A 27,720-nucleotide genomic window follows, 5' to 3' on the forward strand; every position below is an offset into this window, starting at 1 on the left:
ATTGTTTGAGCGAATGGTATTAGAATGATTGATTCACTAATTCCCCTCCCCCCGTTTTACTGTATTTTGCGAAACGAGTTGTATTGTCTTGCTTTTGTTATGGGTCATTGACCGTAATAAAGATTCATTCATTCTCTCCCCCTCCCCCAACTTCAGCCATTCTCCCCTCACCTTTCAGCCCCAGTTTGTTCTCCCCTGATGGCCGGCCTGGCCGCCACTTCCCATCGCTGGCCGCTCGCCTTCGTTTCCCCTGCCCCTCACTCGCAAAATCTCGAGAGAGCTGCCACGCATGGGATCAGGTACGCCTTAGAGAAATATATATATAGATTTCCTCCCCACAAATGCAAACTTGCCATTTTGAAGCTGATTAGCTTCTGCAGCAAACCATTCCAGAGCACTGGGTCGTGCACTTTGTATTGTAAACTCAGCTCCGTCACCAGTTTCACTGCCTGGAAGAACACAAATGAGGAACACAAAATAATTTTAGGATGAAAAAAATGTCGTCAGTGGCAAAAAGAGCCTTGATAGAGTTAAACCTTGGTTTGTGGTCTGTCTCTCCTTACACACCACCCCTAGCAAATGTTACCCTGGGTTCGTGGCTATGGTTCTTCCATAATCCTTTGATCATTCCTTCCTTAGGAGTGCTGTGAAATGATTCATATGTGTACGGGATGTTCAGAGTTTCCAACTCGGCAAGGTAGATCAAGCATTTTAGGAAATACCTGTTAAAAAGCAAAAATGCATTTGTCCAGCCAAGCTTGGTTTACTGGGATTATCCTAAGATTGTGAGCCAATATGAACAGGATGACGGCATTCCTGTAATCACTTCTGTAGTTAGACTTCGGAGAGATTAGAAAGCTGCCTTTTACCAGAGTCAGACCATTGGTCCATCTAGTTCAGTATTGTCTACACAGGCTGGCAGTGGCTTCTCCAAGGTTGCAGGCAGGAGTCTTTCCCAGCCCAATCTTGGAGATACAAGAGAGGGAACTTGGAACCTTCGGCATGCAAGCAGGCAGATGCTCTTCCCAGGGGAATATCTTACAGTGCTTGTATGTAATCCCCCATCCAAATGCAAACCAGGGTATACCCTGCTTAGCAAAAGGGACAATTCATGCTTGCTGCCACAAGACCAGCTCTCCTCCCTGGTTCAACCCAGTCTGGTCATTAGTGGGCATCTTCCCTGTCAAAAGGTAAAACAAGCTTCCACTTACTTCACATGTTCAATGGGTTTTTTGAAGAGCGCCTCAACAGCTGAGGAATCTGCCATGTAGATCAGACATCGGAGTGCTCTGCTTCTGTGTGCAAAAGTCAGCTGGTTCACTCCGATAGGCTGAATGGGGAGGAAAAGAAAAAGATGGATGGCCATTTCATCTAGTTTTTGAAAAGCCGAACAGTGAATGAAGCACAGCACAGTAATGGTCATCCAGTTTATTCAGCTTAACAGCAGGGGTGTAACTATAATAAGGCAAGGGGAGACAGTTGTCTGGGGACCCCCCCCCCGAGGCAAGTCACATGATTGACTCCCCCAGCCACACACCTGCCAGGGCTTCAGTTGTACTCATCCTCCAAAATGGATGTGAGTGTTAAGACCTGGAGCTACCAGAATAGCATGTCTTTCTCTAGGACCATTACACAACTTGCATGATCTACAATTTACAAAACCTTTAAAATAATTTAGGATGATGTTCTGCTGTGGCACATAGGTGTGTGTGTGTGTGTGTGTGTGTGTGTGGGTGTGTGTATTCAGCCTCATTTAAAATTTCTTAACTTCATGAGCCGAGCTTCAGTGGGGTGTGTGTGTGTGTGCGTATTTTAAAATATTGGCTCTGGGCTCACTACAACCTTGCTATGCCCCTGCTTAACAGCCAATGCAACTGGGGGTGGGTGGGGTGGGGGGTGGAGGAGACATGATCCGCGACACCTTGGAAAAGGCTCTGTTCATTCAAAAGACAGCTGCTGCGAAAACAACTGTTCCCTAGCCTACAGAAACTGGAACACGGAAAGTTACAACTGAAATGAACTGCAACATGGCTGCCATTGAAGACAGTTCAGAAACATCCGCTACTTCAAAATGCTCCTGGCCAGCTCTGCCTAGTTATCGAATGTGTGGCAAAGTGTCCCTAGAAGTGCTCATTTACTGCACCTATGAAAAACTTACTGAGGTCGTGGATACTGCACACTCATAAAGTATTCTTAAGCCGTTATCCAGTGGGCGAAGCTGAAGGAGATATATTACCCTGCAAGACAAAAAAGGTTTCTGTAAGTTCCTCATTGCACTGAACTCTCCCTTACGGGTCGAAGATTTCTCGTCAAATGTGGGAAATGCACACTGCGATTTTCTTCTTCTTCCCAGTACGTTAAGCAATGCTGTTGTACACCTTGCTTATATTAATGCAGTCATTAAAGGAGAACTTCCAGAAAGGGGTGGGTGTCATGGGTTTGCACGTGTTGTTGAAGGAAATAGTGATAGAACAAAGAGACATACCTCTTTAAGTCTTCGTCATCTTGGAGGTTTTCAGAGACCTCTGATGGTTTCTTTTACATATTAAAAAAGGGGGGGAAAGCACAGAGCAATCTGAAAAGCCAAGCTTTGGAAAGCGAATGTTCAAGGACGAAACCCAATAATAAAGTAACAGCTACTATTTTATATGGCTATTATCTGGGCAGCTCACTAAACAGAACCTTATACAATTAGGGGGGGAAATGTACTAATAAAAACACTTTAGAACGAATCAAACAAAAATGTGCCAACTACAACTAAAAAGGCAAAAGCATTCAATATTTTTAAAGCATTTTAAAAGGCCTGGGTGAACAGAAAGTTCTCCACTTGGTGTCTAAAAGGACATAGTGATGATGTCAGGTGAGCCTCACTGGGGAGGCTATTCCAGTAAAAAGGGTTCCACTACCAAAAAGGCCCTTGCCCAGTTGCCACCCCATCTTAATTCATATGGTGGGAAAACTTGGAGCCGGGCCTCCAGAGAGAATCTTAAGGTCCAGGTAGGGATATACAGAGTGAGGTGTTCTTTCATGTCACTGGGTCAGACCAAAGCCTGTTGTTTGTTTATTTATTGTTAAATTTTAATACCGCCTTTCATGCAAACAATCTCAAGGCAGTTTACAAAACGTTTAAAACAATATAAAGCCATACAAACTACACAATAAGAATTAAAATGGAATATAAAAATACACATCTGGAACATGCACATGCCATAGACGGCTATGCCATAAAAATCAATGCACAGCCTACAAGCCCTTTTCTTGGCAACCTATAAAAGCAGGAGGGAGAATTTTGCTTTCTCTTGGGCAGCTGCTCTGCTCTCCTGGAAGCGGCCCCTATGGTTTAACTGCTGGAGAAGCATAGTAGGACAATTATTATTAATTTTTTTTTACATTTATATCCCGCTCTTCCTCCAAGGAGCCCAGAGTGGTGTACTACATACTTGAGTTTCTCTTTCACAACAAGCCTGTGGAGTAGGCTAGGCTGAGAGCGAAGTGACTGGCCCAAGGCGGTTGTTGCCTTCATTCCATGCCTGTGGCCTTCCTTGACTGGGCTGCCCACCACGGGAAGCAGGAGGGACATTTGGTCTGATCCAGCAAGGCCCTTCTATGGATCCAGGGGTCCCAGGTCAGAGCGTGAAGCTGGCCGTTGATATTCTAAGCTACCTCTACAATATGGCGTGTCAGATCCCTCTCGGGAAGGCCATGCTTACGTTTGCTGGTAGTACATCTGGACACAGCCATTTTTCTAGAAGCATGTCCAATATTTTCTTCATATCCAAGTCGTTAATTTCAGCTATTTCTTTAGCTGCAGCATGGATATCTAGGCAAACATAAGGGCAGTATAATATACTGCTTTTCAACAACAACATTATCCAGGTGGTTTAAAGAGAGAAAAAAATATGAAGGATAAATAACACAACACCTTCCTCTCTCACCGCCCATTTCCTTCCCTTATTGGAGGAGAGCTGGTCTGGTGTGGCAAGCCTGAATTGTGCCCTTTGCTAAGCAGGGTCCACCCTGGTTTGCATTTGAATGGGAGACTATATGTGTGATCACTGTAAGATATCCCCCTTAGGGGATGGGGCTGCTCTGGGAAGAGCATCTGCATGCAGAATGTTCCGAGTTCCCTCCCTGGCATCTCCAAGATAGGGCTGAGCAAGAGAGAGAGAGACTTCTGTCTGCAACCTTGGAGAAGCCACTGCCAGTCTGTGAAGACAAGACTGAGTTAGATAGACCCATGGTCTGACTCAGTATAAGGCAGCTTCCTATGTTCCTATATTCCCTGCCAAATCCCAGATCTCACCACGCTCTGGAGGTGGCTCTTCTGGGGCAGGGAAGATCAACTCACCGGGGTAATCTCTGCCTGTTGGATTCTCAACTCTTTCAGCGATGCTGCTGTGCTGATAAAGCAAAACCACCAGATTTGCTGGCTTCCCAAGGAGCTTCTGATGCTTTTCCGAGTCCAGCTTGTGGGCTGCAAGCACAGCCTCTGTGGCAGTTCGCTGGTGCTGCACCTTCACCTTCTTCAGATGCACACGAACCTTTTCATGCAACTCCTCCTTTGTCAGAAGACAATATGTTTATTTATGGGCAGAAACTAGATGCTCCATCAGTACAAAAGCAAAAAGAAACAAAAAAGGTTTACCGTCACAGCCGTATTCTTCAGCCACTTTTCAACTAAACCAACACAGAATTTCAGCGCCTGAACCTTGGCGGGCCCTGGAATTGGGGAGCAAACATAAGAATTATGGCAAAACATGGAGTTACTGTAGGGTTTTTTTGCTTGGATTTCAGAGTTTTTGAGCCAGGGTGCTCCCTCAAAGAGAAAAAGAAAGCATGCAAGAAGACACTAAGTAACACAACATGAACAAAATTTTGAGGCTTGGTTCAGGTAGTAGATCCAGGACACAGTTTAAACACAGGTGCAGTCTAGCATCCCGAGTATAGAGACTGTGAATTACAATTAATTGTGTGTACAGTTGTGACAGATGAATCAGTTGTGAATGCAAGCCAGTTGCCTGTTGATTCAGACAAGTATGTTTGCTCCATAGCCTGCCTCTGTTCAAATTTTTCATTCACACAGATGAGGCCTATCATTAACCAGGCAAAGTCATCTTGAGTAGATAACACTGATATGAAAGTTCAAGAAATATTATATTTTCTCTCTCTCTCTCTCTCTCTCTCTCTCTCTCTCACACACACACACACACACACACACACACATGCAAAATCTGTAGGATTTCAACCTCATATTATCAATTTTATTGAATAATGACCATGTATGGTAAATTTCAAGCATAGTAAATTTGAAACTGAGAAAGATCTGCTTTTCTTGGGCATGATGTGGTTTTTGGAATTATTGATCTGATTAAGTGTTAAAATATCTGAAAACAGTTAAAATATGATTATATTCAGAATTCCATCTAAAAAAACATGTAAACTTTCCCCCAAGTATATTCTGTTATAAAAAGTAGTGCATTCGGGTAATTTAAGTGGCAGGATTGTTCTTGCAAAATTTGATATCCATAGGTCATCTGGGAGTAATGTTATTTCATACAAACTCTTCAAAATAAAATTTATTTACACACACACACACACACACACACACACACACACACACACACACACACTTATAACCTACCTCACAGGATTGTTGTGAAGATAAACCTAACTATATAAAACACACTGAGCCCTTTGCCTTGCAGGAAGAGCAGATATGCATGTCAAAAATATACAAATAGAAAATGCTTGTTGGGAACATATATAACACCTGTCACACGCATGCATATGTGGATAGGGGAGCATGATACTTAATGACAATTGCAGGCCAATGATTGGGGAGAAGAACTGATCTTGTGGTTGGTTTACATTTGGATGGGTGACCACATGTGTGTGCTGTAATATTAGGGGATGGGGACATAGGACTGTGGCAGAGCATCTGCTTTGCATGCAGAAGGTCCCAGGTTCATGCCTCACAGCATCTCTAGGTAGGGCTGGGAAAGCCTTCCACCTGAAACCTTGGTCAGTGCAGATGATACTCAGCAAGATGAACTAATGGTCTGACTCTGTATAAGACAGCTTCCTATGGAGGGGAAGCAACACAGATGAGATGCAAGCTGCCACATCAAAATTGTATAGCTTTTGGCAACTCCCAGCTGGGCTGCTTAATACTGATGGCACCCAATGTGTTTGTATTCCGACTTACTTGCATTTTTTAAGACTGCTCTTTTGCTGCTGTGTTTATATACTTTTGCTAACCAATTGCTAGAACTCTCCCGGAACTCCCTCTAGACCCGGAACTTTATAGCCACCGCGTTGGTTGCTGGGTTTTTGACTGAAGTTAAGAGTCCTTAAAAACCATACAGACCAAGAAGTTACAGTTCCGTACCTGTTGGAAGTTCTTGTGCGATTGTGTAAGCAAGTGCTGCAGCCCATTCTGGGTTGGTTATAGACAACAGGTAAGACTGAATGGTCTGGATGGTTTGAGTGGTTTCCTTGTCCACTGCTGGCAGATAGCCCTTCCTTGCCAGTTCCAGCACTTGCGGCTTCAGCTTCTCTTGGAAGACTTGTTTGGCAGCAGACACGTGAAGGGTATCCAGAGAGACCTTGAAGAAAGCACTCCAGTCAACAGGGCTGAGCAAGACCCTCCTGTTAGAATGAACTGAAGGGTGGTATAACACGGTGGTAGTCACAGATTCACTTGATTGATTTAAAATGGTCTGTTTTATATCCTAAAACTGTTTTAATCATTTTATCCTGTTTTATGCTTGCTGTATTTTGACTTCTGTATGCTGCCTAGGGATGCACATGTCAGGTGGTATATAAATAAGATAAATAAATTCAGAAAAGCGGGCATGCTCCATGACTGCACCCATAGCCACGCCCAACCGGGCAGCCATACCCACTCCAACAGCCACCCCCACCTCCCACACATTTAGATAGATGCAATAATTGGGGGTGGAGGGTAGTGTTTCTGTTACAAGTAGTCAAGGAGAGTTTCCCAGTCCTACAGAATGTGAACTTCAGGTGGTTATGCACCCAGAAGAGCAGTTTGGCTTGTCATTCTCAAAAAGGGTGGGGGATACTCTTTATCACAGAAGGCAAAGAATGGCGATAAAAATCAATTATAGTTTGATATTCAGTTATGTAATTAACTGTTGGAATGGCAAAAGCAGCATATTCCCATTCAAAAAGTAAAGGCCTTGGCATTCCTGCTGAGAGCCAGGAGGGGGAAAAGTATCAGGATGGAGTCCCTGCAGCACTACACCATTAGCGGAATGTGTGTGGGGGGTGGAGTGGGGGGTGAGGTTTTCTATAGTTTCCAGTTCTGAACATGGACATGGCCTCGTTACCTTCATGAATTTGGAGATCAAGAGCAACTTTGGGAAGGATTCCTCATTAAGTTCTGCAGCTGTAAGAGAATGAGATTTTGAACGTGTTACCAGTTCTCAGAATTGGGTCCACAGGTGACAGACTATAACTCCCATCAGCCCTTTGGCCTTTGTGGCTGGGAATGATGGGAGTTGTACTCCAACAGCATCTGGGAACCCAAGTTTGAAACCCACCCTGCCGAGTTATACAATGAAACTGCATCTCTCCGGCACAGAATCCTTTATTTCTTTTTTTTAAAGCTGTGTCTTGGCTGTTTGCAAACTTACCGATTATCTTCCAGAAATATTGAGTTGTTTTAAAGAAGATCAAATGGAAGGGCAACCTTGTTTGAGCAGCTGGCGATAAAGGAATACTCTGTTCGAAAGCATGCTGATGTTCCAGAACTCCAGGAACGGAATTTCTTTTATATGATTTCAAGTGTTTAATGAGCATCAGGGCCTAGAGTACAAAAACCAAACAGAACGCGTAACTTTTTCTTTCAGAGCCGGCTTTGAAAAGAAAGAATAAAAGGATATACTATGGAGCAGGATTTAGTCAGGATAACTATCTAAGTGTTATACTAATGTTCTATTGAGTACTAGTGACAAGTCAGAGCTTGTCAGAAGGGGAGGGGGGGCAGTGTTTAATATTTTTCAGCTGTGCACAGAGTGAGTTTTGTTCTGGGTGGCAGCATCAAGGCAGTGTGCATGCAACATGCATTCAGAATGGGGCCTTTTTTGTTTAACCTGAGTGGGATCTAAAATAAACTGAGTGGACATTAAAAAACAAACAGATTTGTGAATGTATGCACATCTTGGTGGGAATGCAGGAGGAGAGCTCATCTTGTGATAGTTAGTATGAATTGCCCCCTTTGCTTAGCAAGGTCCATCTTGGTTTGCATTTGGATGGGTGACTACCTTGTGAGTACTGCCTGTTCCAAGACATTCCCCTTAGGGGATGGGGCCATAACTCAGTGGTAGAACATCTGCTTGCGTACAGAAGGTCCTGGGTTCACTCCCTGGCAGCATCTCCAGGTAGGGCTGGGAAGGAGAGATCTGCCTGAAACCTTAGAGAGGTGCTGCCAGTCAGTGTAGACAATACAAAGCTAGATGGACCAAGGGTCTGACTCAGTAGACGGCAGCTTCCTATGCAGCACACATTTCTTGAAATGGGACTTGTGGAGAATCATTTGCTGAATGCAGGACCTCAAACACCTGGGTGTTTCTGGAGATCCACAGTCTTAGGAGGAGCGTGTAAATCGCACCAGTGAGAATAATCCAGCACTGCAACAACTAGATCCCTTCTTGAAGGCCAAATTGCAATTGTGTAAAGCAGCACAGCCGTTCTCTTACCCTGTTCAGTGGGATGCCCGCTGCTCCCCCGCCTGCCTTTTCCATCGTGAACAGGAGACTTTCGATGGTTTCGTAATCATATGGATCAAGCTGTTTCAGGATCAGAAGCAAAACCAACAGAGCACAGAACCAAAATTAACCAATAATCCCGATTACAAACTGGCAATGTGGCAGGGGATGATGGGAGTTGTAGTCCAACATCTGGTTGTTGGGAACCCCTGCCACAGAATGGACAGGGACGGGGCTGTAGCATCTGCTGTGCATGCAGAAAGCTCCAGGTTCAATCCCTGGTACCTGCAGCTGGTACTGGGAAGATTCCTGTTTGAAACCTTGGAGAGCCGCTGCCAGGCAGTGTAAGCAAAAGTGAGCCAGATGGACCAAAGGTCTGACTCTGTATAAGGCAGCTTCCCATGGTTTGGGGCTTAAACACGCGACAAGTCATGTTGCATGGTTCTACCTTGTGCAGCATTGCGGAGAGACTCGCCACCAAGCCAGTGGTACTTCTCAGCAAGGGAATGACTTCCGCAGCTCTCGTCACGATCGAGGCCGGAGGATGCTTCCCAGTATCCCCCGAAGAGCCCTCTTCGACAGGACTTGTGCCGGCGTTCCGGAGGAGACTCGTTTCTATGCAGAGCTGCAGGGCTGCATCACTATCCAAGAGGAAAGTGCTAAAACGTGGGAGCACACACACAAATCCTTATTCAGGACACCAAGGATCGTCCGCCAGGGCAATTTGTTCTCTTTTTGGGGGGAAACAGTGTTGCATTTATTGAGAACTGGATATATCAGATATGGAACACATACAACAACAACAACATATATACTGCTTTTCAACAAAAGCGGTTTACATAGAGAAAAATAAATAAATACACCCTGCCAAGGATCACGAAGTGTTAACTAACACAAATCTTAAATGTCATAGTTCATAGTTCACAGTAGCTGAGGAACATAGGCAGCTGCCATATACTGAGTTGGACCATTGGTCCATCTAGCTCAGTGATGTCTACCCAGACTGGCAGCGGCTTCTCCAAGGTTGCAGGAAGGAATCTCTCTCAGCCCTATCTTGGAGAAGCTGCCAGGGAGGGAACTTGGAACCTTCTGCTCTTCCCAGAGTGGCCCCATCCCCTGAGGGGGAATATCTTACAGTGCTCACACTTCTAGTCTCCCATTCATATGCAACCAGGGTGGACCCTGCTCAGCTAAGGGGACAAGTCATGCTTGCTTCCACAAGACCAGCTCTCCTCTCCTGTAGGTCACCCCACGAAACTGAAGGTCGAGAAATTTAGGACCGACAAGAGGAAGTACTTTTTCACACAGCACATAATTAATCTATGGAATTCTTTGCCATGGGACCTGGTGATGGCCACCAGCTTGGATGGCTTTAAAAGGGGCTTAGACCAATTCATGGTGGACAGGGCTATCAAGGGCTACTAGTCTGGTGGCTGTGGGCCATCTCCAGCCTCAGAAGCAACATGCCTCTCAATACCAGTTGAAGGGGATCAACAGCAGGAGAGAGGGCATGCACATACCTCTTGCCTGTGGGCTCCCCAGAGGCATCTGCTGGGCCAGTGTGTGAAACAGGACGCTGGATTAGATGGGCCTTCTTCGGCCTGATCCAGCAGGGCTGTTCTTACGTAGCAGCGCAGTGGAAGAGCATCTGCGTTGCACACAGAAGGTCCCAAATTCAGAACCCGGCAGCATGTCCAGTTTAGGCTGGGCAAGTCTTCTGCCTGGAACCTGCAGAGCCGCTGCCAGTTACAGCAGACAGTACTCGGCTAGATGACCCAATGGTCTGACTCAATATAAGGTAGTTTCCTAAGTAATTAATGCACTGAAAGACATTTATTTTGATTTGGATGCCTTCCCCCCCCGCCACAAGTTTTGGAGGGGGGGGGGGAGAGCACCAAGAACAGGAAAGGTTGAAAAGATTCACCTTACCTTTAAAATACAGACTTGTCAGCAGTTTTACATCAACGTGAAAATCCCCCTTTCCACAATAAAATTTCATCTATTTTTTGCAACCATCCAACATAGCTTTCTTACCTGCAGTATTTTAGTATGAGATCTGTATGCAGATGCTGAACCAGAGTTCTGAGAAGCTCCTTCTTTCTTATGGATGGCTTTCTAAATAAATTGTGGAAATCAATCTGTGAACCAAAAAATAAAATAAAAATCAAATTATTTTTCATTTTCAGAGTTTAAAAAAGTGTTCTTTCTTCCGACTTGCCAAGCATTAAGCCAGTTAGCAACACAGGTAAAATGAACAAGTTCCGTCATCTACTGCTGTGGAAAAGTTTGATTGCAATGGAGACTAAAGCAGCAGAATTGGATGGTTTGTTTGTTGGTTTGGTTTTTAAATCATAGATCTGGTGAATAGAAAAACTTAATGGCCAAAGTACTTATTCAAGATCCAGCTAGAAGTTTTGGAGTGATATCCTCACTTAATTAAAATGCTATTCAAATCCCTTTTGTGGTTCCGATTAGACCTTAATGTATGAAATAAGACTCTCAGGCACGTTTGTGCTTATTAAGTTTGTTGCAATAGGTTTCCTGCGAGCTGGTTTTTATTGAAAACATTTGTATATAAGATGAAGAGAAAACTATCAAGCTACAATTGGCTACAGTTTCAAATGTAAAAACAGAATACTACTCACACCAAATTCGCCAAGTTGGATTCCCCATTCAGCATCTGTAATTAACTCTTCAAATGCTTGCTTCTTTTCCTCCTCTTTATAGTGACTGGCAAGTTGTGCTCCAAGAAGGCTGACGGCCTGTTGCAGGGGGGCGGGGTGGGAGAGAAGTGAATGGGTGTGGGGGGGGAACCCTTCATACAACTGCAATTGTGTATCAATTAAATTTTCTTCACACTTTTCTGCCTTATATCCGCTTCCCTCCACTCTCTCATTGGAAACTCCACCAATTAACTCAAATTAGGGGTTGATTTGAGCTTGTGGTAACACACATGAATGGTCCCCTTTGCTAGCCAGGGTCTGCCCCGGTTTGCATTTGAATGGGAGACTACATGTGAGCACCGTCAGATATTCCCCTTAGGGAATGGGCCTGCTTTGGGAAGAGCATCTGCAAGTTTGCATGCAGAAGGTTCCAAGATCCCTCCCTGGCCTCATCTCCAAGACTGGGCTGAGAGAGGCTCCTGCCTGCAACCTTGGAGAAGTTGCTGCCAGTCTGTGTAGACCAGAGATTCTCAACGTTGAGTCCTCAGATGTTATTGGACTTCAGCTCCCATAATCCCCAGCCCCAGTGGCCTTTAGTTGGGGATTATGGGAGTTGAAGTCCAATAACATCTGGGGACCCAACGTTGAGAATCCCTGGTGTAGACAATACTGAGCTAGATGGACCAAGGGGTCTGACTCGGTATAAGGCAGTTTCCAATGTTCTCACTTGTCTCACAGAATCACATGCAAATGCAGGACATACCAGAACTTTGCTGTAATTTTGCAATGTGTTGTTAATGATGTCCCAGAGCTTTCCATATACAGTCTCTTTGGGCAAGAGGATGCAATAGCCCAATGCAATACTGTGGTCTATCCGGTGACTGTTGAAAACCTACAGGAGCAGACAGTTTGACCGCATTAAGATTTCCATTTTCCGATTTCAAAAGCCAGAAAGGGGCGAGGCACCTTAGAGACAGGGCACTGTGCCCCAGGGACGTCTTGTGCACACGCATCACTGAATGCATATGCTGTACAAGTGTTTGGGGGAAGAGGATGCCTCCCTCTGCAAAGCATTTGCCCCCCGCACCCAACTGCATGCTGTACTGGAGGTGCTCACCTTGTGCAACAGGGCTGGAACGACTGTTTTAATCAAGGAAGCAGAGCTCTGCATCATTGCAAAGAGGAACTTCCTGGCTTCGTCTCGTGTTGGCTGGTCATGCAGCTGACAGACAGAGAATTAGACAATGGAATGACTATTGGCAGTGTGTGGCTACGGAAGCCTTTGCCCTGTACAGTAAATGATGCCTGTTTCCTCTGCAAGACTTTGCGGATGTCAAGAACTGCTTTAATCATCATGGCAATGCTTCTGTAGTTTTTTTTTTTTTTTTAATTTACTTTCAAGATCTATACCCTGCCTTTTGAGCCAATGCCCCCCAAGGCAGCTCAGAACAGATTAGAACATTTAGATAGCAAACAACCAACTTTAAGACACCCTTAAGCCATTCAGGCAGGCCTAAAGCAGACCTCACTGGAGTCGGCTCGCGCCCCAAGCCGGGCCCGTACCTGTTCACCCAAGCCAATATCCATGTTGTTTCCTATCATGTGCCGGACCAAGGACCAGTGAGAAGAGGTGATCAGCCCCAAGGCCAACTCAAATTGGCTACATTCTTGGAAACTGCTGAGCAGACTACAGATGGGAGTCCTGCACGGCAAGCACAGATTCCTTCCTAGGGAAAAATTACAGCAAGTTATAGAATGGAAGATTCTGGTTATATTGGAAATTAAGGGGTGGTAGGACACAGTGGGTAGACTGATCTCCCTTTGGCCAGCAACCTACTGAGAACCATCCTGTTAATGGGAGAACTGAGCCGGACTGGATCCAAAAAGGTGCAGAGAAAGATCGCATCCGCCAACGAACTCCAACTCAGCAACATCCAAGGCGGGATCCAAAGAACTGTGCCGCTAGTTCTGTATACCCAAGAGGGCTCTGGGCTTGTGTTGCTCAAAGTGGAACCTCCCACATCACTCAGCATGTTGCTGTTGAGGTGGATGGGGTTTACTCGGAGGCAGTTCTCCCCCCGCACCCCGAGATAAAAAGCGAGTTAAAGAGTATCTGGGGCACCCTGAATACAGTCATGCTGAAACATCTAATCAGATAGATAATCCCGATATGCTCACATAATACCTTGGATGAATGGACAATGGGGCAAACTGGTAGAATCCAGCGGATACATCCTCCGTTCTGCAAGAGAGCAACACAGATATGTAGCACAAGGGTCCGTTTGACAGCTTGCTGGACTTCTGGTGCCAAGCAAGAATGAGAATAGCTATAGGACTATGTAGATTATTACACTTGAACCATGCTAGTGGCTTCTGCTCATGGTACGTTGGATCCAATCCATGGAATATGGATGATCTAGCAGAACCAATAGAAGTTACATATAGGATTTAATAAGACAGAGGGAGAAGCTGCCAGGTATCATCCTCCAAAACAGTGCAAAATATTTTTTTTTTAGCTGCACTAGTAGTTAATATAGTCACCTTAAGTGGCACAGCGGGGAAATGCTTGACTAACAAGCAGAAGGTTGCTGGTTCGAATCCCCGCTGGTACTATACTGGGCAGCAGCCATTTAGGAAGATGCTGAAAGGCATCATCATTTCATATTGCGCGGGAGGAGGAAATGGTCAACCCCTCCTGTATTCTACCAAAGGCAACCACAGGGCTCTGTGGGCGCCAGGAGTCAGATTTGACTTGATGGCACACTTTACCTTTAGTAGTTAATATGTGTTTGTTAAGAAGTGGGACACAAGACAGGAAAGAAGCTGAAAGTTTAGCACAAAGTTACCTGCAAGAGGCACCATGCAAGAAGTAATTTGATAGGCAACAGGCAGCACAGCAGGAGGGTCCAGGACTGCACCGTCTTCAGTGAAGAAGTCATCGAAAGTCCACTCTACATAAGGATCTTTATCAGCTCCAGAAGAGGTTGTCTAAACGAAAGGAGGAAATCCCTGTCATGTCTGTCACAATTACACAAGGAGATGAGCAAGATGAGCGCAGTAGGCAAGGCAAAGCAGACCCATGTCACGACCTCTCCTTTGGGGAGGCCACAGACAGTGTATAGCTTGCTTATATTCCTTCCACACATAATTAATTTATCATATTTTATACCGCCTGATATGTACATCTCGAGGTGGTTTACAAAATTTAAAACATTTAAAAGTCAACACAGATTAGAATACATGACACAATAAAAATAGCATAAAACAGTTATTAAAACAAATTATTAAAATTAATAATTCTAATTAAAAGCCTGCAAGAACAGGAGTGTCTTGAGGGTCTTCCTGAATACAAACAGAGAAGGAGATGCTCTTAGTTCAGCAGGGAGCATATTCCAAAGCCCTGGGGCAGCTGCAGAGAAAAACCCGGACCTGAGTTGCCACCAAACGAGCTGGTGGCAACTGTAACCGGACCTCTCCAGAAGATCGTAACAGGCAGCAGGGTTTGTGACAAAGGAGGTGCTCTCTTAAATAGCCTGGACCCAAGCCGTTAAGGGCTTTATATTTCACCCGGATTACGCCTTGTATATCTTAGCACAGGAGAGACTCCTTTGGCAGCCTGGCTTGAAACAGAAGAGCAAGGCACCATGAATACCCCTGCTAACTTGGCAAAGAGGCAGCTTTTAACATGGTGATTCTCTTTATTTAGCAGGGGGAGAGTAACTGGCCCTCTCCACCCCCAGCACAGGACCTCCAGTGACTGTTGCTGGTTTCTATCTTACGTTTCTTTTTAGATTGTGAGCTCTTTGGGGACAGGGATCCATCTTACTTATTTATATTTTTCTGTGTAAACTGCCCTGATCCATTTTTGGAAGGGCGGTATAGAAATCGAATGAATGAATAGCAGCCAATACTTTGAGCTACATTACCTCCGATATAAATCCATAGTCTTCAATCTGGCACTTCCCAGAAATTTCATGGGCAAATGAGGTATATTTACAAAGCTCCAATGCATCCAATAAGATATCTGTGAGGAAGAATGCGACGCTTTTATGCAATGTAAAAAATAAAATCATTTCTTTTAAAGAGCCCCATCATCGGGTTCATATTGTGATTTAAGAGCTTGTACTTCTCTCATGCAATATGAAACGTAGATATCTAATTTTTCTGAAGACAAATACGGGAAATTATTACCAGCACTGCAGAGTGTAGCTGCCTGACAAGCCAGTTCGTAGATCACAGCTGGGAGATTTATTCCTTCTGGCGTGACCATCAAGGTATCAGAACCCAACATGTGACAGAGCTTTTGAGATGCTAAAAATAGCATTTGTCCTGTTTGTTCATTAGGGCGATGCTCACAAGCCTCTCTTAAATAAATAAAAAAGGGGGGAAATAACCTAAGTTAAAAGAGGCAGATGCCTAAAACAACCCTAAATACAACAAAATCAATATATAACCCAACACCCAGCACATCTGTTCACCCCAATTTACTCAGCTTCCCTGCTAACTGAGCAAAGAGGCATTTTAAAAAAAGTGATTCTCTTTATTGAGCAGAGGGAGAGCAACTGGCCTTGTCCATCCCCAGCACAGCATCCCTCCAGTGGCTGTTGCTGGTGTCTGCCTTATGTTTCTTTTTTAGATTGTGAGCCCTTTGGGGACCGGGAGCCATTTTATTTATTTTTCTCTCTGTAAACCACTTTGGAAGTTTTTGTTGAAAAGTGGTATATAAATATTTGCTGTATTCCTTGACACGTAATGCCTTTAGTCTTTGATTGTGGGCCTGCAGGCAGGTCCTGTGTTTTAATTTTTGTACAACATCTTGGAATTTGGGGAGTAATATTGTTCTAGGAACAAAGGTAATCCTGCAAACTTCCAAACTATATAATAGGGATATGCGGGGGGGAGGGAGTTTCCTTTAAGGGGCAGAGAGGGTACCCTTACCCACTCCGCGGCTTTCCCCTCGCTGGCGCTCTCCCCAAAAGCACTGGCTTGGGGCTGCAGCATACCTCCTTGCAGCTCCAGTCAGCATTGTACTGGAAGTGTGTGGGGGTACCCTCCCTGCCCCTTAAAGGAACAACCCCCACCTCAAACGCCGGACTTTTGAACTGGTTCGGCACTCCGTAAAATGAACGCCGAACCGGTTCGTGTACATCCCTACTGTATACAAAACGGTACTGCTAAGAGAGACCAACGGGTGGTTAGCCCAAGTGCAACATTTTTTAACCTGCATCTCTTTAGTGCCTCTTCAACTCTTCCAGCCTCCAATGCTCTCAGCACAAGCTCAGACCCCACTTCCTGCTCTGTCCATCGTAGAAGCGAAGCCTGTCTGTAAACTCTTGATTCTGTCCATGGTTTCTTTGTGCCACTTTCCTCCGAAGTGGCGTTTTCCTCTTGCTTTGTGTGCGATTTTCGGCTTCTTCTGCAGGCTTCAATAGAGTCCTCCAAGAGCTGAGACCGAAGTGACGGATTCTCATAACCTTCGACTGAAATGCAGACATTAAAATTCTCCTAATGGAGGGGAAAAAGAAGAGGATGAATGAAAACAAGAAGAAAAAAAGAGGAAGAGTAGTTTCACATCCAGCTTCTAAGGAAATTGTGTATATATTTTTTAAGTTCTCAACAGTTTCTGACTCAATTTATTCAGAGGTGATTCAGTTTCAGCACCCACCATTTTAAAGATATAAGGAAGGACATCACAGGACATCAGAATATCCAGCCTAGCCTTGCTTGCTCTGACTGGCTGCAACTCTCAAAGATTCATGCAGGAGTTTCCCCCAGCCCTGATCCTTTTAACAGGAAAATCCAGGGATTGACCCTGAAACCATCTACTACAACAAATATTTATACACCACTTTTCAACCAAATTTTCTGAAGCAGTTTACATAGAGAATGAATGAACGAATGAAGATGGATGCTGTGCTGGGGATGGATAGGGCCAGTTGCTCTCCCCCTGCTAAATAAAGAGACTCACCACTTTAAAAGGTGCCTCTTTGCCCACTTTTCATCTATATGCCAAGTATGTGTTCTTACCACTGAGCAATGCTCCCTCCCCTTAATCTTCTACCAGTGAGGAACCTAGGAAGCTGCTTTATACTGAGTCAGGCCATTGGTCCATCGAGCTCAGTATTGTCTACCCTGACTGGCAGCAGCCTCTTCAAGCTTTCAGGCAGGAGTCTCCTCCAGTGGTACCAGGAGATGCTGCCAGGGATTGAACCTGGGGCCTTCTGCAGACAAGCAGATGCTCTACCTCTGAGCTATGGCCCCACCCCCTAAAGGTGGCATACATGAGTCTTTCATCCAGGCACTAACCATATCAAGACCTGCTTAGCTTCAGCAAGGTGGCTTTATCATGGGCCCTTACACTATACTCTGGGACTGGAAGAGAAGGGGGTGGGTTTTAGTCACACATAAAGGGTATTCAAGGAACACCTATCCATAATTACGTGTTGTGCATCAACGTTACATTCATCTCAACACAGATTGACCAATAAACCTCTCTATAAAGTTTTCAAAAGGTATGGAATCCCTACCTGCAAGGCTGCAATAGTTTTAAACTGCTTTAAGTCTGCTTCATACTCTTCTTTTTTCAGAGGATTATCTGTCCAAAAAGAAGGGAGTCGAAGAAGAATGGTTACTGAATTTGGGACACTGGAATCTGCTGCCCATCGAGTCAGACCATTGGTCCATCTGGCTCAGTATTGACTATACAGACTGGCAGCAGCTTCTGCAAGGTTGCAGGCAGGAGTCTCCCTCAGCCTTATCTTGGAGATGTCAGGGAGGGAACTTGGAACCTTCTGCATGCAAGCAGGCAGATACTCTTCCCAGAGTGGCCCCATCATCCCCTAAGGGGAATCTCTTACAGTGCTCACACTTCTAGTCTCCCATTCAAATGTCAACCAGGGTGGCCCTACTTGGCCAAGGGGACAATTCATGCTTGCTACCCACAAGACCAGCTCTCCTCCCTATTGCTTACTGCAATCCCAAAAGTAAAACATGGACAAAGCAAGCTCTACCTTTCTGAATATCAAGCAGGAATTTAAGCATCTCCACAAGAGTGTGTTTCAAATGCAGCTGTATTTTCCGCTGGTGGTCGAGTGACGCATGGGTGTTGGAAGAGAAGGAAAATGTGAGACAGATTCACGTTTGATCAACCTCAGTATCACCAGCAAGTTCCAATTGTTAGGAGACAAACTTTGTTGCTAGCAACAACAATTTACTGAAAATCCTGTATGATTTGCTACAAGTTATATAATATCAGAAAAACGCAGTTGGCCATCTAACCAATTTCTTTTGGCTAATAATCACACTATGTATCTGTACTTGTTTCTTACGGGGGCTACCTCTTCTTTGGAATACTCCATTTCGTCCTCCAACTCCAGTCTTCCCCATATCAGTGTCCTCTTGACAATTTCCACTGCTTCAGCAGGAGGCAGCGATTTTAACAAGCTTATGATGCTCTCCCCCTGCAAAGCATACGCAAGGGACAGTGAGCCCTATGGACAACTCCTAGCTGCGATCGGCACATAGTACACGGATTAAATGCATGTCCTGTTTTCCCACAAAGTTTTGTGCCCAGAGCGGCTTACAAAAACGTTTGGAACACAAGCAGTAAAAAATAAATCATCCAAGGTCTTAGAAGAACACCCTCCCTGCCCCTTTCAGAACGATAGAAAAAGTTGAATAAGCAGCGTCAGCCTGTCCACTAGGCAAACCTAGGCAGTCGCCTGGACCAGCAATTCTTGGTGAGTGGAACACAGGAAGCTGCCATATACTGAGTCAGACGATTGGTCTATCTAGCTCAGTATTGTCTTCACAGACTGGCAGCAGCTTCTCCAAGGTTGCAGGCAGGAATCTCTCTCAGCCCTATCTTGGAGATGCTGCCAGGGAAGGAACTTGGAACCTAGATGCTCTTTCCAGAGCAGCTCCATCCCTTAAAGGGAAGATCTTACAGTGCTCACACTTCTAGTCTCGCCTTCATATGCAACCAGGGCAGACCCTGCTTAGCCAAGGGGACAAGTCATGCTTCCTACCACAAGGCCAGCTCTCCTCCCCAGTGCCAGAATATAGCACTAGCAATTATTCTCTCTCCCATTTGTATTATACCCCTGAAGTACTGAACAGTGGGGTAAGAACGCAAGACTGCACCCTGCTCCCCAGAGGACCTGCCCAGAGGAACTGCACCCCCAAATACAACCATTTTTGCTCATGACACTTCACCTTTCAACAGCTAGTCCCCTAAGCTGCCCTCCCTCTCCTGAGCCATTTTTGGAAGGGAGGTATAGAAATGAAAGGAAAGGAAAGGAAACAAAAACAAAACGAAATAAAGATCTCTCCTTCCAAAAAGGTCTCGGATTGGATTTCCAAACTAACAGTACCATCTTTTCATCTCTGAAGTGTTAAGAGTTTTGCCCGCAGAATAGACTGGGAATTCTCTTCCGACACATCCTCAAACCAGAGCAGAGCAGATTGGTCATTCAATCTTGTAATGGGCAGCCTGCATAGCTCAGCTTAAAGCCCGGGCACCGCACTTCTCTGCTGGGGTGGATGCCAAAAACCAAACTTTGCCTAGGGCACCAAAAACCCCAGGGCCCTGACAATAATACAGCAGCATCAGACTAAGGCTGGCTTAAAAGCAGACCATTAATTACTGAAAACCTGTTGGAGCAGATACAGAGTCTGCTTAAATGCAGAGACAGAAGGAACTCGACAGATCTCACCAGGGAGGGCGTTTTCACAAAAAGGCCCCATCCTTCACACCTGCCCATTGACCTGCTAATAGTGAGGGGACAGGGAGTATTCTCTCCGAGGCAGATTTCAACACTCAGGCAGGTGCATAAGGCAGAAGATGGCTCATAAGGTAACTGTTCAAGGCAGCAGCTTCTCCAAAGTTGCAGGCAGGAGTCTCTCTCAGCCCTATCTTGGAGATGTTGCCAGGGAGGGAACCTGGAGCCTTCTGCTCTTCCCAGAGCACTTCCATCCCCTTAAGGGAATCTCTTACAGTGCTCACATTCCTAGTCTCCCATTCAAATACAACCAAGGTGGACCCTGCTTAGCTCAGGGGACAAGTCATGATTGCTACCAAAAGACCAGCTCTCTTTTCACTTAAAGTCAAAGACCATAGAAGTCCAGGCTGGCCAAAACTCAAAGACTGCCCAGAGACATGTTTTGGGCAATATATCAATGTGTTAAAGAATTAAATAGAAATAGCAACTACTGATGCATCAGCGGGCTTGAATCGTGACACTGCTGTGCCCAGAGCCTTTGGATGGGGAGGTATATATATGTAATAAATAATTGCGTCTCTGCCCACATCACTTGAACATGCACACGCGCACGAATGACAGAAACAGCATTTCTAATGCACAGCTTTGATATTTACTATTTCCTACGAACAGATTCTGGAATATGCTCACACCTTTCCTTTATCAAGGAGGTTTATAATCTTCTGAAGGTAGACTCCTGCAGGGGGCAGCATGTATGCATTCGCCATTTTCAGGGCGTCTTCCAAAGAAGAAGGGGTGTCTTGCTTAAGGATGTACTTTACCAGCATCTGTGGGGGGAAAATGTGCATTTACTGCCCAGAAATGCATCAGATATACAAGTTTATTACAGGACAGAATTCCTAGTGTATAAATGTTAGGTGAAGTATCTAAAATAATAATAATATAAAGTAAGGAGGCCTCTAAGGAAGGTTGCGCCTTAACATGCCTGTTCAGCTGAAAGATGGGGCTTTCTTACCAGCATCACCTGTTTGTCCTTTAAAAGGTTGGTGTCTTTTATTCCATAGCTCCGCAGAAGTTTCTTCATTTCCATGAGCGTGTAACCTTCCTGCAGCAGCTTCACTCTGCAGACAAAGCAGGCCTGGTTTTGAAAGGCCGCTTTTGACATGCTGGCAGCCCCGCCTGGGAGGCTGTTGTAGCTCCAGCAACAGCTCCAACAGAAGCTTGTGCCAAGGCAGCTAAAGTAACATCCCCAAAGAGGCAAAGTTCTGATCCGCTTACCACTTACACCAACTCTGCGCCCCACCCCCATTCTAAAACTACCACGAGGAATTACAGTTTCCCCAGGCACTGAGTGATTATTAAGAGAATAACTCATCTGGGCAGCTAACCACTCAAAGCTAGGAGACTCTTTCCTGATCTGAAACAATGCTGGGGTTACTGGCTAATCCCTGGAACTCCCCGCCCCTTGATTTTAGGCTGGACCCCTCCCTGTTTAATTTTAAATGAAAGTTAAAGAACTTAGTCCAGCAGGCCTTCCCCTAACTTTATGCCTTTTTCTGCAACAGCCCTGTTTTAATGTTTGCCTTATCATGCATACCTTTGATCTGAAGTGTGTGGGTTTTTTTTTAAAAAAAAAAGCATTTTGTTGTAAGCTGCCATTTATGAGGATATAAATCTTAAATAAATCAATTGGATTATTTTAATCTCCCGGCACTGAACTCTTAACCTACGGCACACCAAGTCAAACTACTAAGGAAGCGTCTTCTGGAGTTACTAAATATTATAGGCTTGGAGGGGGGCAGGGGCACATGTGCATGCACGCACACACACACACGCACGCACGTTCCTTCCCTTACTTGGCATGATCCATGTCCAGGTATCGTCGCACCAGCTGTTCCACTCCTGGGCTCCACGGAACCACAGCGCCCTGCATTATTGCCAGCACTCCTTCAAAGATCAGCTGGAAAGGAAAAAAAACATAAAGGTGTCCAGCGACATGGCCAGAGGAGTTTCTCAGCCTGCATTTCGAAACCAAGGGCTTCTTGGCGCATTGGTACTCTGCCGTACTCACATCCAAGCTGGTCATGCAGCCCAGAACAGCGATCGCTTTCGCTTCCCAGGTCGTGTCAAAGACAGATGTCGACCGTGTGCAGTACCGCTCCTCGAGGCCCTAAAGAGATTTTAAGGGATCCTTTTCAAAACATATACAGGTCGACCTCCGTATTCGCGGGCTCCATGTTTCGCGTATTTGTGGTCGGGGAATTGGCATCCGACCTTGGTATGCGTGGGGAAAACGGCAACTAAGGGGTTAAATTTCGTGTCTCTGTGGGTTGGGGGTGGCATCAGAGGCCATTTTCCGCCTGCCATTTTGGGAATGGAGCCTCAAAATGGCTACTTCTTGAGGGGAAAACCCAGGGGACACATGATTTTCAGCCTACTGGGGGCACTGCTGTGCTGCTGGGTAGGGATGTGCCCGGAACTGGTTCGCGAGGGTTCCGTTCTCGGCTGCTACCGTGGATATGGAGACCGGGAATATGGAGCCATTGGGGCAATGGGATCACAGGGGCAGGTTCCCGGAAGTCGGGGGAAATGTTCAAAATAATAAGAAAATGGCCCTGGCTACAAGAAAGGTCTTGTGTTTTTTTCCCCTGAGGTGAGAAAAAGAGCATACCTTTAAGTACTGCAAGAGAAGGTCGTCTTTTTGTAGATTGTGATGGTACATGTAGGGTTCAATAAACTTCTCTAAGGCTGCTGGAATGAGTTCTGCTGCAAGGACTTTATCGAGCATACGGAATACAATTGTATTGGCATTTTCCTAGAGGCCAGAAGCAGACACTGAATTATCTCTGCACCAAGATAGGCAGAACACCACAAAGAGGCTATTCTCATGTGCAGGCAAAACCGGGCTATCAAAGCCAAGCCAGCCAGCCTCTTAAACGGGGTTAAGGGAGCTAGTGCTCCTTTACCCCTGTTTTTTAAACTGTCTGCCAGCCCCGGTGCTGGGGGAATTCCCATAATGCACTGTGCACTCACGCAGAGCACTGTGGGAGTTCCGGGAGTTGGGGCAATGCATCTCAGCCCACAACCCTCCGCAATGCCCGAGGAGACAACTGCACATCTGGGCACACGACCTCTGTGCCCAGACCAACGGATTGTGAGAAAGGGCTCAAAGTTATGTCAGAATTATTTGACATCATTTTATAAGCTGCTCCATCCCATTCTAACCCTGGGTTTTCAGACCAGGTTTTCACCAGTCTGAAGCCAACCATTCTAACCACTAGACCCATGAGCTCTGTAGACTGCTTCTTAGAGACATTTGCTCAAAGCAACAGCCCCGTAAAGTCTCCCCAAACACAGTTTTGATGCCGCTTCACCCTACCTTTTCAAAGTTGCAGAGGGCCAGCTTGCAGTTGTACTTCCTATAGAGATCTACCAAGCCCCGTAAAGCACTGACCAGTTTTGCTAAATGATGGACTTCTTCATGGTCATCATTCTTCTGAAATATAAATCGAACAAGAGATATTTTCCCGTGTTTCTGTCAAGCAAGGGAAATTTCAAGATGTTCTGAAATACTGCAAAAGAAGCAAATATGTTTGATGGGAAGACTTCCATAAGGTCAACGTAAGGACATTATGGAGAGTTTTTAGGATTTCCCTTCCACTTCCAAATGTGGTTTCACTGACTCAGAAGCCTTACCAAAGGAACCCAGTTCCAAGAAGATGCCAATCCAATTTCATCTGGGTTTCTGCTGGTGAAAAACACCTGTGCCATTTCAAGTCCATTTTCAGGCCAATTCATCTGTTGGAAAGGTGAAACGTGAGTGAAACTTTTGGATAAATATAAGGGGGGGGATTTTTATTTTCCCATTTATATCCCTCTTCCTCCAAAGAGCCGAGAGCGGTATACAGGGTGATGATTATTGTCACAACAACCCTGTGAGGGAGGTTAGGCTGAGAGAGAAGTGACTGGTCCCGAACCATCCAGTGAGTTTTATGACTGAGTGAGGACTTGAACTCTAGTTTCCCTAGTCCTAGTCCAACACTCTAAGCACTACATCACGCTGGCTCTCAAATCAGGTGATATGCAGAGTTTTCCGGGATAATTACTGTGCTTTACCTTGTCAGTTAATTCAAGGTTCCGAGCCCCTTCTTCCAGCCATTTGGCTAGTCTTTTCTGGAATATAAGGATCAAGCTAGGTTATATTGCAAAACATGCTCATATCAGGTGCTTACACACAGTATTCCCACCACTCTCCCCTCCAAGGGTCTTATGAAGTTCAAGTATCCCAATCCCACCACAAGTGGAGCCATGAGGCCCATAAATTATGGAACATAACCTTGTACAGTTGTCCCTCGCCAACCATGGTTTTACCAACCATGGTTTTAAGTCTATGCAGCCAAAATATTGTGAATGGTCTTGCCAACCGGTGACCTGAGTTGCAAATCCAGGCCCAAATAATGACAGGACATGCGTGGTTGGAAAAAAATAGGGCCACTTTATTGAATATTTACAAAACCTGCAACGAGGAATCTGAACTAAAGTGCCCATAGAGCAACTGAAAGACAGAGCAAAGAAGCCAACTGCTTATGCAGCCGCTCCTTGAACATGATTGGTCTGCCAGTGTCATGTGCTGGGGGACTAAAATGGCAGCCCACATGCCCTCTGGGCTGGGCCCACAATCCCCCCCCCCCCGGCTTATCTTATATCCCAGCTAACACAGCAAAAGGGGTGAGGAGCAGCCTATCTGCAGTTGGCAAGGTACTTTAGTGTGCGGTGTTTTTTGCAGGGGGGGGCGTAATTATCTTGGGGGGAATTCAGAAGTTCAATCTGCTCATTCCTCTTGGTGACCCTTGCCAATTTAAAGTGCACTTGAGTGGGTTTTTTGTGGGGGCAGGGTTTCAAAAAATTTCCAGAGGTTCAATCTGTTCATTCCTCTTGGATATTAAGGGATTTGGGGTTTGTTTGGTTTTTTAGCATTTTTCCCTTTATTTTTTGGTGTTTTTATGGTCACCGTTTCCCTAAGCCCTTGTTTCCCATAGACTGTAATGCCTATGCGAATTTGCCAATTGCGGGTTTTTGCCAGAATGGAACCCCAGCCTTCGCTACTTGGAAGGATTCCCCCCAACTCCCGGTAGGTCTTACCTGTCCTTGAGCTACAAACCGCCTTACAAATGGGACGACAACTTCCTTAAACCACGGACACAGTTCTTTGAAGGAAACAGTCGCAGGGACTGCATTAAGCAGCTCATCCAATCTGTTCACACCAAAGTCATTTTCAAAGTCTGCCTGGAGTAGAGAACAGGCTGGTTCACACGACAGCCAACAGTTGGAGAGGAGGCAGGTTCCCCTTGATGTACTTGAACATCAGAACTCATGCATTCCCCTCCAGCCCAGGTTGCTACGGGCTAGGGTGGCCATGTCCCCCGGGATTTAGGGGAGCCCCCGGATTTTGGCTCCTCTACCCAGCTGCTAAATTCCACCCGGATTTTACTCTAGATCTGATCACATGGGAGGGCAGAGAAGGAAGGGAAAGTATACAAATAATGTCAAATAATCGAACAGATAAATAAATCGAATCGAATAAAGCGAATCGAATAAATAAATAAATAAAATTTGAAATAGCTGCCGCATAATTTGCATAATATGCAAATTAAGCCACCCAGATGTGTGGAGCTTGAATATGGCAACCCTACTCCTGGCAGGGCTACCAAGCTTTTAACCAAGGCTGGAGGACAGGAGAGCTCTCCTACCACGAACCTATAATTGTGAGGAACCTCATGCCTCTTCTACCCAGCCACTATAGCACCCGGCACGTCCTCCCCTGCATGGAAAACACTGAGAGCTGTGGCTTCAGCGGCTGCCATCAACAGCCCCACCAGCCTGCAGAGCACAGTTAGTGAGCTCCTGAGGCAGTTTTAGTAGGGCTGCACCCGTCCCCTGCCCCTTTGTGGCTAATGGGAGGCAGCTGCTGAAGACATGAAGCTTTTCCAGTCTGCTGGCAGTGCAAAGCATGCTGGGAAGGCATACCTCTCTTGGAGGACTTTTCATAGAGGGGTGGGGCTTGCAGCTGTCAAGTTCAACAACAGACCCAACGTCAGCCATGATGGTTGCAGGCCCAGATGGAGGGGCTGTTTGTGTGCTACTGATGGGGGAGGAGTTTGTCTGGTCCCCTGCCCACCCCTGAATGGTTGTATAAAAAGCTTTATTTTATAAGGCTTTGGAAAAGATCTTTAGATTCCGTGAAGTGTCTACACCTACAAAGATTAGAATCGTTTGGACCATGGTTTTCCCCGCGACACTCTATGGATGCGAAAGCTGGACTTGGAAGAAGAAAGAGAGAAAAAGTATTGACGCTTTCGAACTTTGGTGCTGGAGAAGACCTTTGAGGAGACCATGGACAGCCAGGAAAACAAACAAATGGATCATGGAACAAATCAATCCAGAATTCTCACTCGAGGCACAAATGACCAGGCTCAAACTATCATACTTCGGACACATTATGCGAACACCCAGGTCCCTTGAGAAGTCCATAATGCTGGGAAAAGTTGAAGGAAAGAGAAGAAGAGGACGACCAGCAGCAAGGTGGATGGACTCGATCACGACAGCAATGAATGCACCACTGAGAGACCTTCAAGGCCAAGTGGAAGACAGATCATCCTGGAGAGAATCTATCGATGTGGTCGCTAAGAGTCGACACTGACTAGATGGCACTTAATCAATTTCCCCAACCAATAACTGCAAAGGCAGATTAATGGCTTGCGATTGTATAAGGCGGCATTGTTATGCATCTAGTCCAGTGGCTCTCTAAAAACCGCACGTAGCAGACTTTTGCCAGTTCTGCCACAGGAAAACCTTAATAGAAAAGGGAGCTACCAAGCAATCCAAGAGAGAAGCAGTGGTGCCAGCCTGTGCACAGAGCAAGAACTTCCACGGGGTTTTAGCCAGATATGGAAGGGGGCAGTGTTCCTTCTAAGAGGGATTCCCAGTTGTTGTTTTCAACTCCCAGAATCCCCAGCTGCAATGGCTTTTGCTTGGGGATTCTGGGAGTTGTAGTCAACATCTGGGAATCCCTCTTAGAGGGAATACTGGAAGGGGGTGGGAGAGTAGGAAGATATAGGACTCGCCCTTTGATGGAGAGTAGCGTACCTGATGCCTTAACCAGAGGCACTGTGCCGAAGAGAGATTTCCTTCTTTTAGCTGCAAGAGAATGTCCTTGAAGATGTCGTCATTGTTTAGAAACTCAAACCAAGCAGTTCCACTGGGAGAGAAGAAGGTGGCACATTAGGAGGGAGAAGAGATATAAACAGAAAGTCAGACGAGCACGGAACCACAAGTGTTACCTGACCTATATGCTCAGAAAGAAAACACACACACGTAGAACCCAGAGGAAAGAGAGTTGTGGTCAGGGTTCCCTTTAATTTTTATAATCAGTGTGCAGAAAGGGTTTAGTCCTGGGCGGCAGTATCAAGGCAGTGCACGCACATAACACACACTCTCTCTCACACGCACCAGTTAATAATCAGCTCCGGTCTCTCGGGGGTGGGGGGAGATACTGTCACTGCCTCCCGTCCTCCTCCCTCTGTCCTCCTCTGGCTCCATCTGCCA

General features: G+C 45.7%; 1 protein-coding gene across 5 annotated transcripts in view; it reads right to left on the reverse strand.

Annotated features, from left to right (window-relative positions):
- The window catches only part of KNTC1 (kinetochore associated 1), a 56,757-nt gene that overhangs the window by 6,824 nt on the left and 22,213 nt on the right, over positions 1–27,720 (reverse strand). For 3 of the 5 annotated variants that reach the window (XM_053279729.1, XM_053279726.1, XM_053279730.1), the window contains 36 exons: positions 27,262–27,373; positions 25,258–25,401; positions 24,232–24,288; positions 23,812–23,913; positions 23,495–23,611; positions 22,787–22,930; positions 22,187–22,285; positions 21,972–22,075; positions 21,131–21,236; positions 20,808–20,942; positions 18,724–18,855; positions 18,406–18,475; positions 17,923–17,990; positions 16,617–16,900; positions 15,587–15,759; positions 15,322–15,419; positions 14,242–14,383; positions 13,581–13,637; positions 12,959–13,122; positions 12,513–12,617; positions 12,159–12,287; positions 11,378–11,494; positions 10,767–10,870; positions 9,181–9,391; positions 8,724–8,813; positions 7,659–7,830; positions 7,353–7,411; positions 6,389–6,605; positions 4,646–4,719; positions 4,349–4,559; positions 3,711–3,820; positions 2,486–2,535; positions 2,159–2,237; positions 1,212–1,330; positions 587–722; positions 354–449 (listed from right to left, as the gene is read on the reverse strand). In XM_053279729.1, coding sequence (XP_053135704.1) covers positions 354–449; positions 587–722; positions 1,212–1,330; positions 2,159–2,237; positions 2,486–2,535; positions 3,711–3,820; positions 4,349–4,559; positions 4,646–4,719; positions 6,389–6,605; positions 7,353–7,411; positions 7,659–7,830; positions 8,724–8,813; positions 9,181–9,391; positions 10,767–10,870; positions 11,378–11,494; positions 12,159–12,287; positions 12,513–12,617; positions 12,959–13,122; positions 13,581–13,637; positions 14,242–14,383; positions 15,322–15,419; positions 15,587–15,759; positions 16,617–16,900; positions 17,923–17,990; positions 18,406–18,475; positions 18,724–18,855; positions 20,808–20,942; positions 21,131–21,236; positions 21,972–22,075; positions 22,187–22,285; positions 22,787–22,930; positions 23,495–23,611; positions 23,812–23,913; positions 24,232–24,288; positions 25,258–25,401; positions 27,262–27,373 — 4,387 coding nt within the window. The remainder of the gene's footprint in view (positions 1–353; positions 450–586; positions 723–1,211; positions 1,331–2,158; positions 2,238–2,485; positions 2,536–3,710; positions 3,821–4,348; positions 4,560–4,645; positions 4,720–6,388; positions 6,606–7,352; positions 7,412–7,658; positions 7,831–8,723; positions 8,814–9,180; positions 9,392–10,766; positions 10,871–11,377; positions 11,495–12,158; positions 12,288–12,512; positions 12,618–12,958; positions 13,123–13,580; positions 13,638–14,241; positions 14,384–15,321; positions 15,420–15,586; positions 15,760–16,616; positions 16,901–17,922; positions 17,991–18,405; positions 18,476–18,723; positions 18,856–20,807; positions 20,943–21,130; positions 21,237–21,971; positions 22,076–22,186; positions 22,286–22,786; positions 22,931–23,494; positions 23,612–23,811; positions 23,914–24,231; positions 24,289–25,257; positions 25,402–27,261; positions 27,374–27,720) is intronic. The other 2 variants (XM_053279728.1, XM_053279727.1) reach the window with 2 other exon arrangements.

The sequence above is a fragment of the Hemicordylus capensis genome, chromosome 15, assembly GCF_027244095.1.
Source record: "Hemicordylus capensis ecotype Gifberg chromosome 15, rHemCap1.1.pri, whole genome shotgun sequence".
NCBI lineage: Eukaryota > Metazoa > Chordata > Lepidosauria > Squamata > Cordylidae > Hemicordylus > Hemicordylus capensis.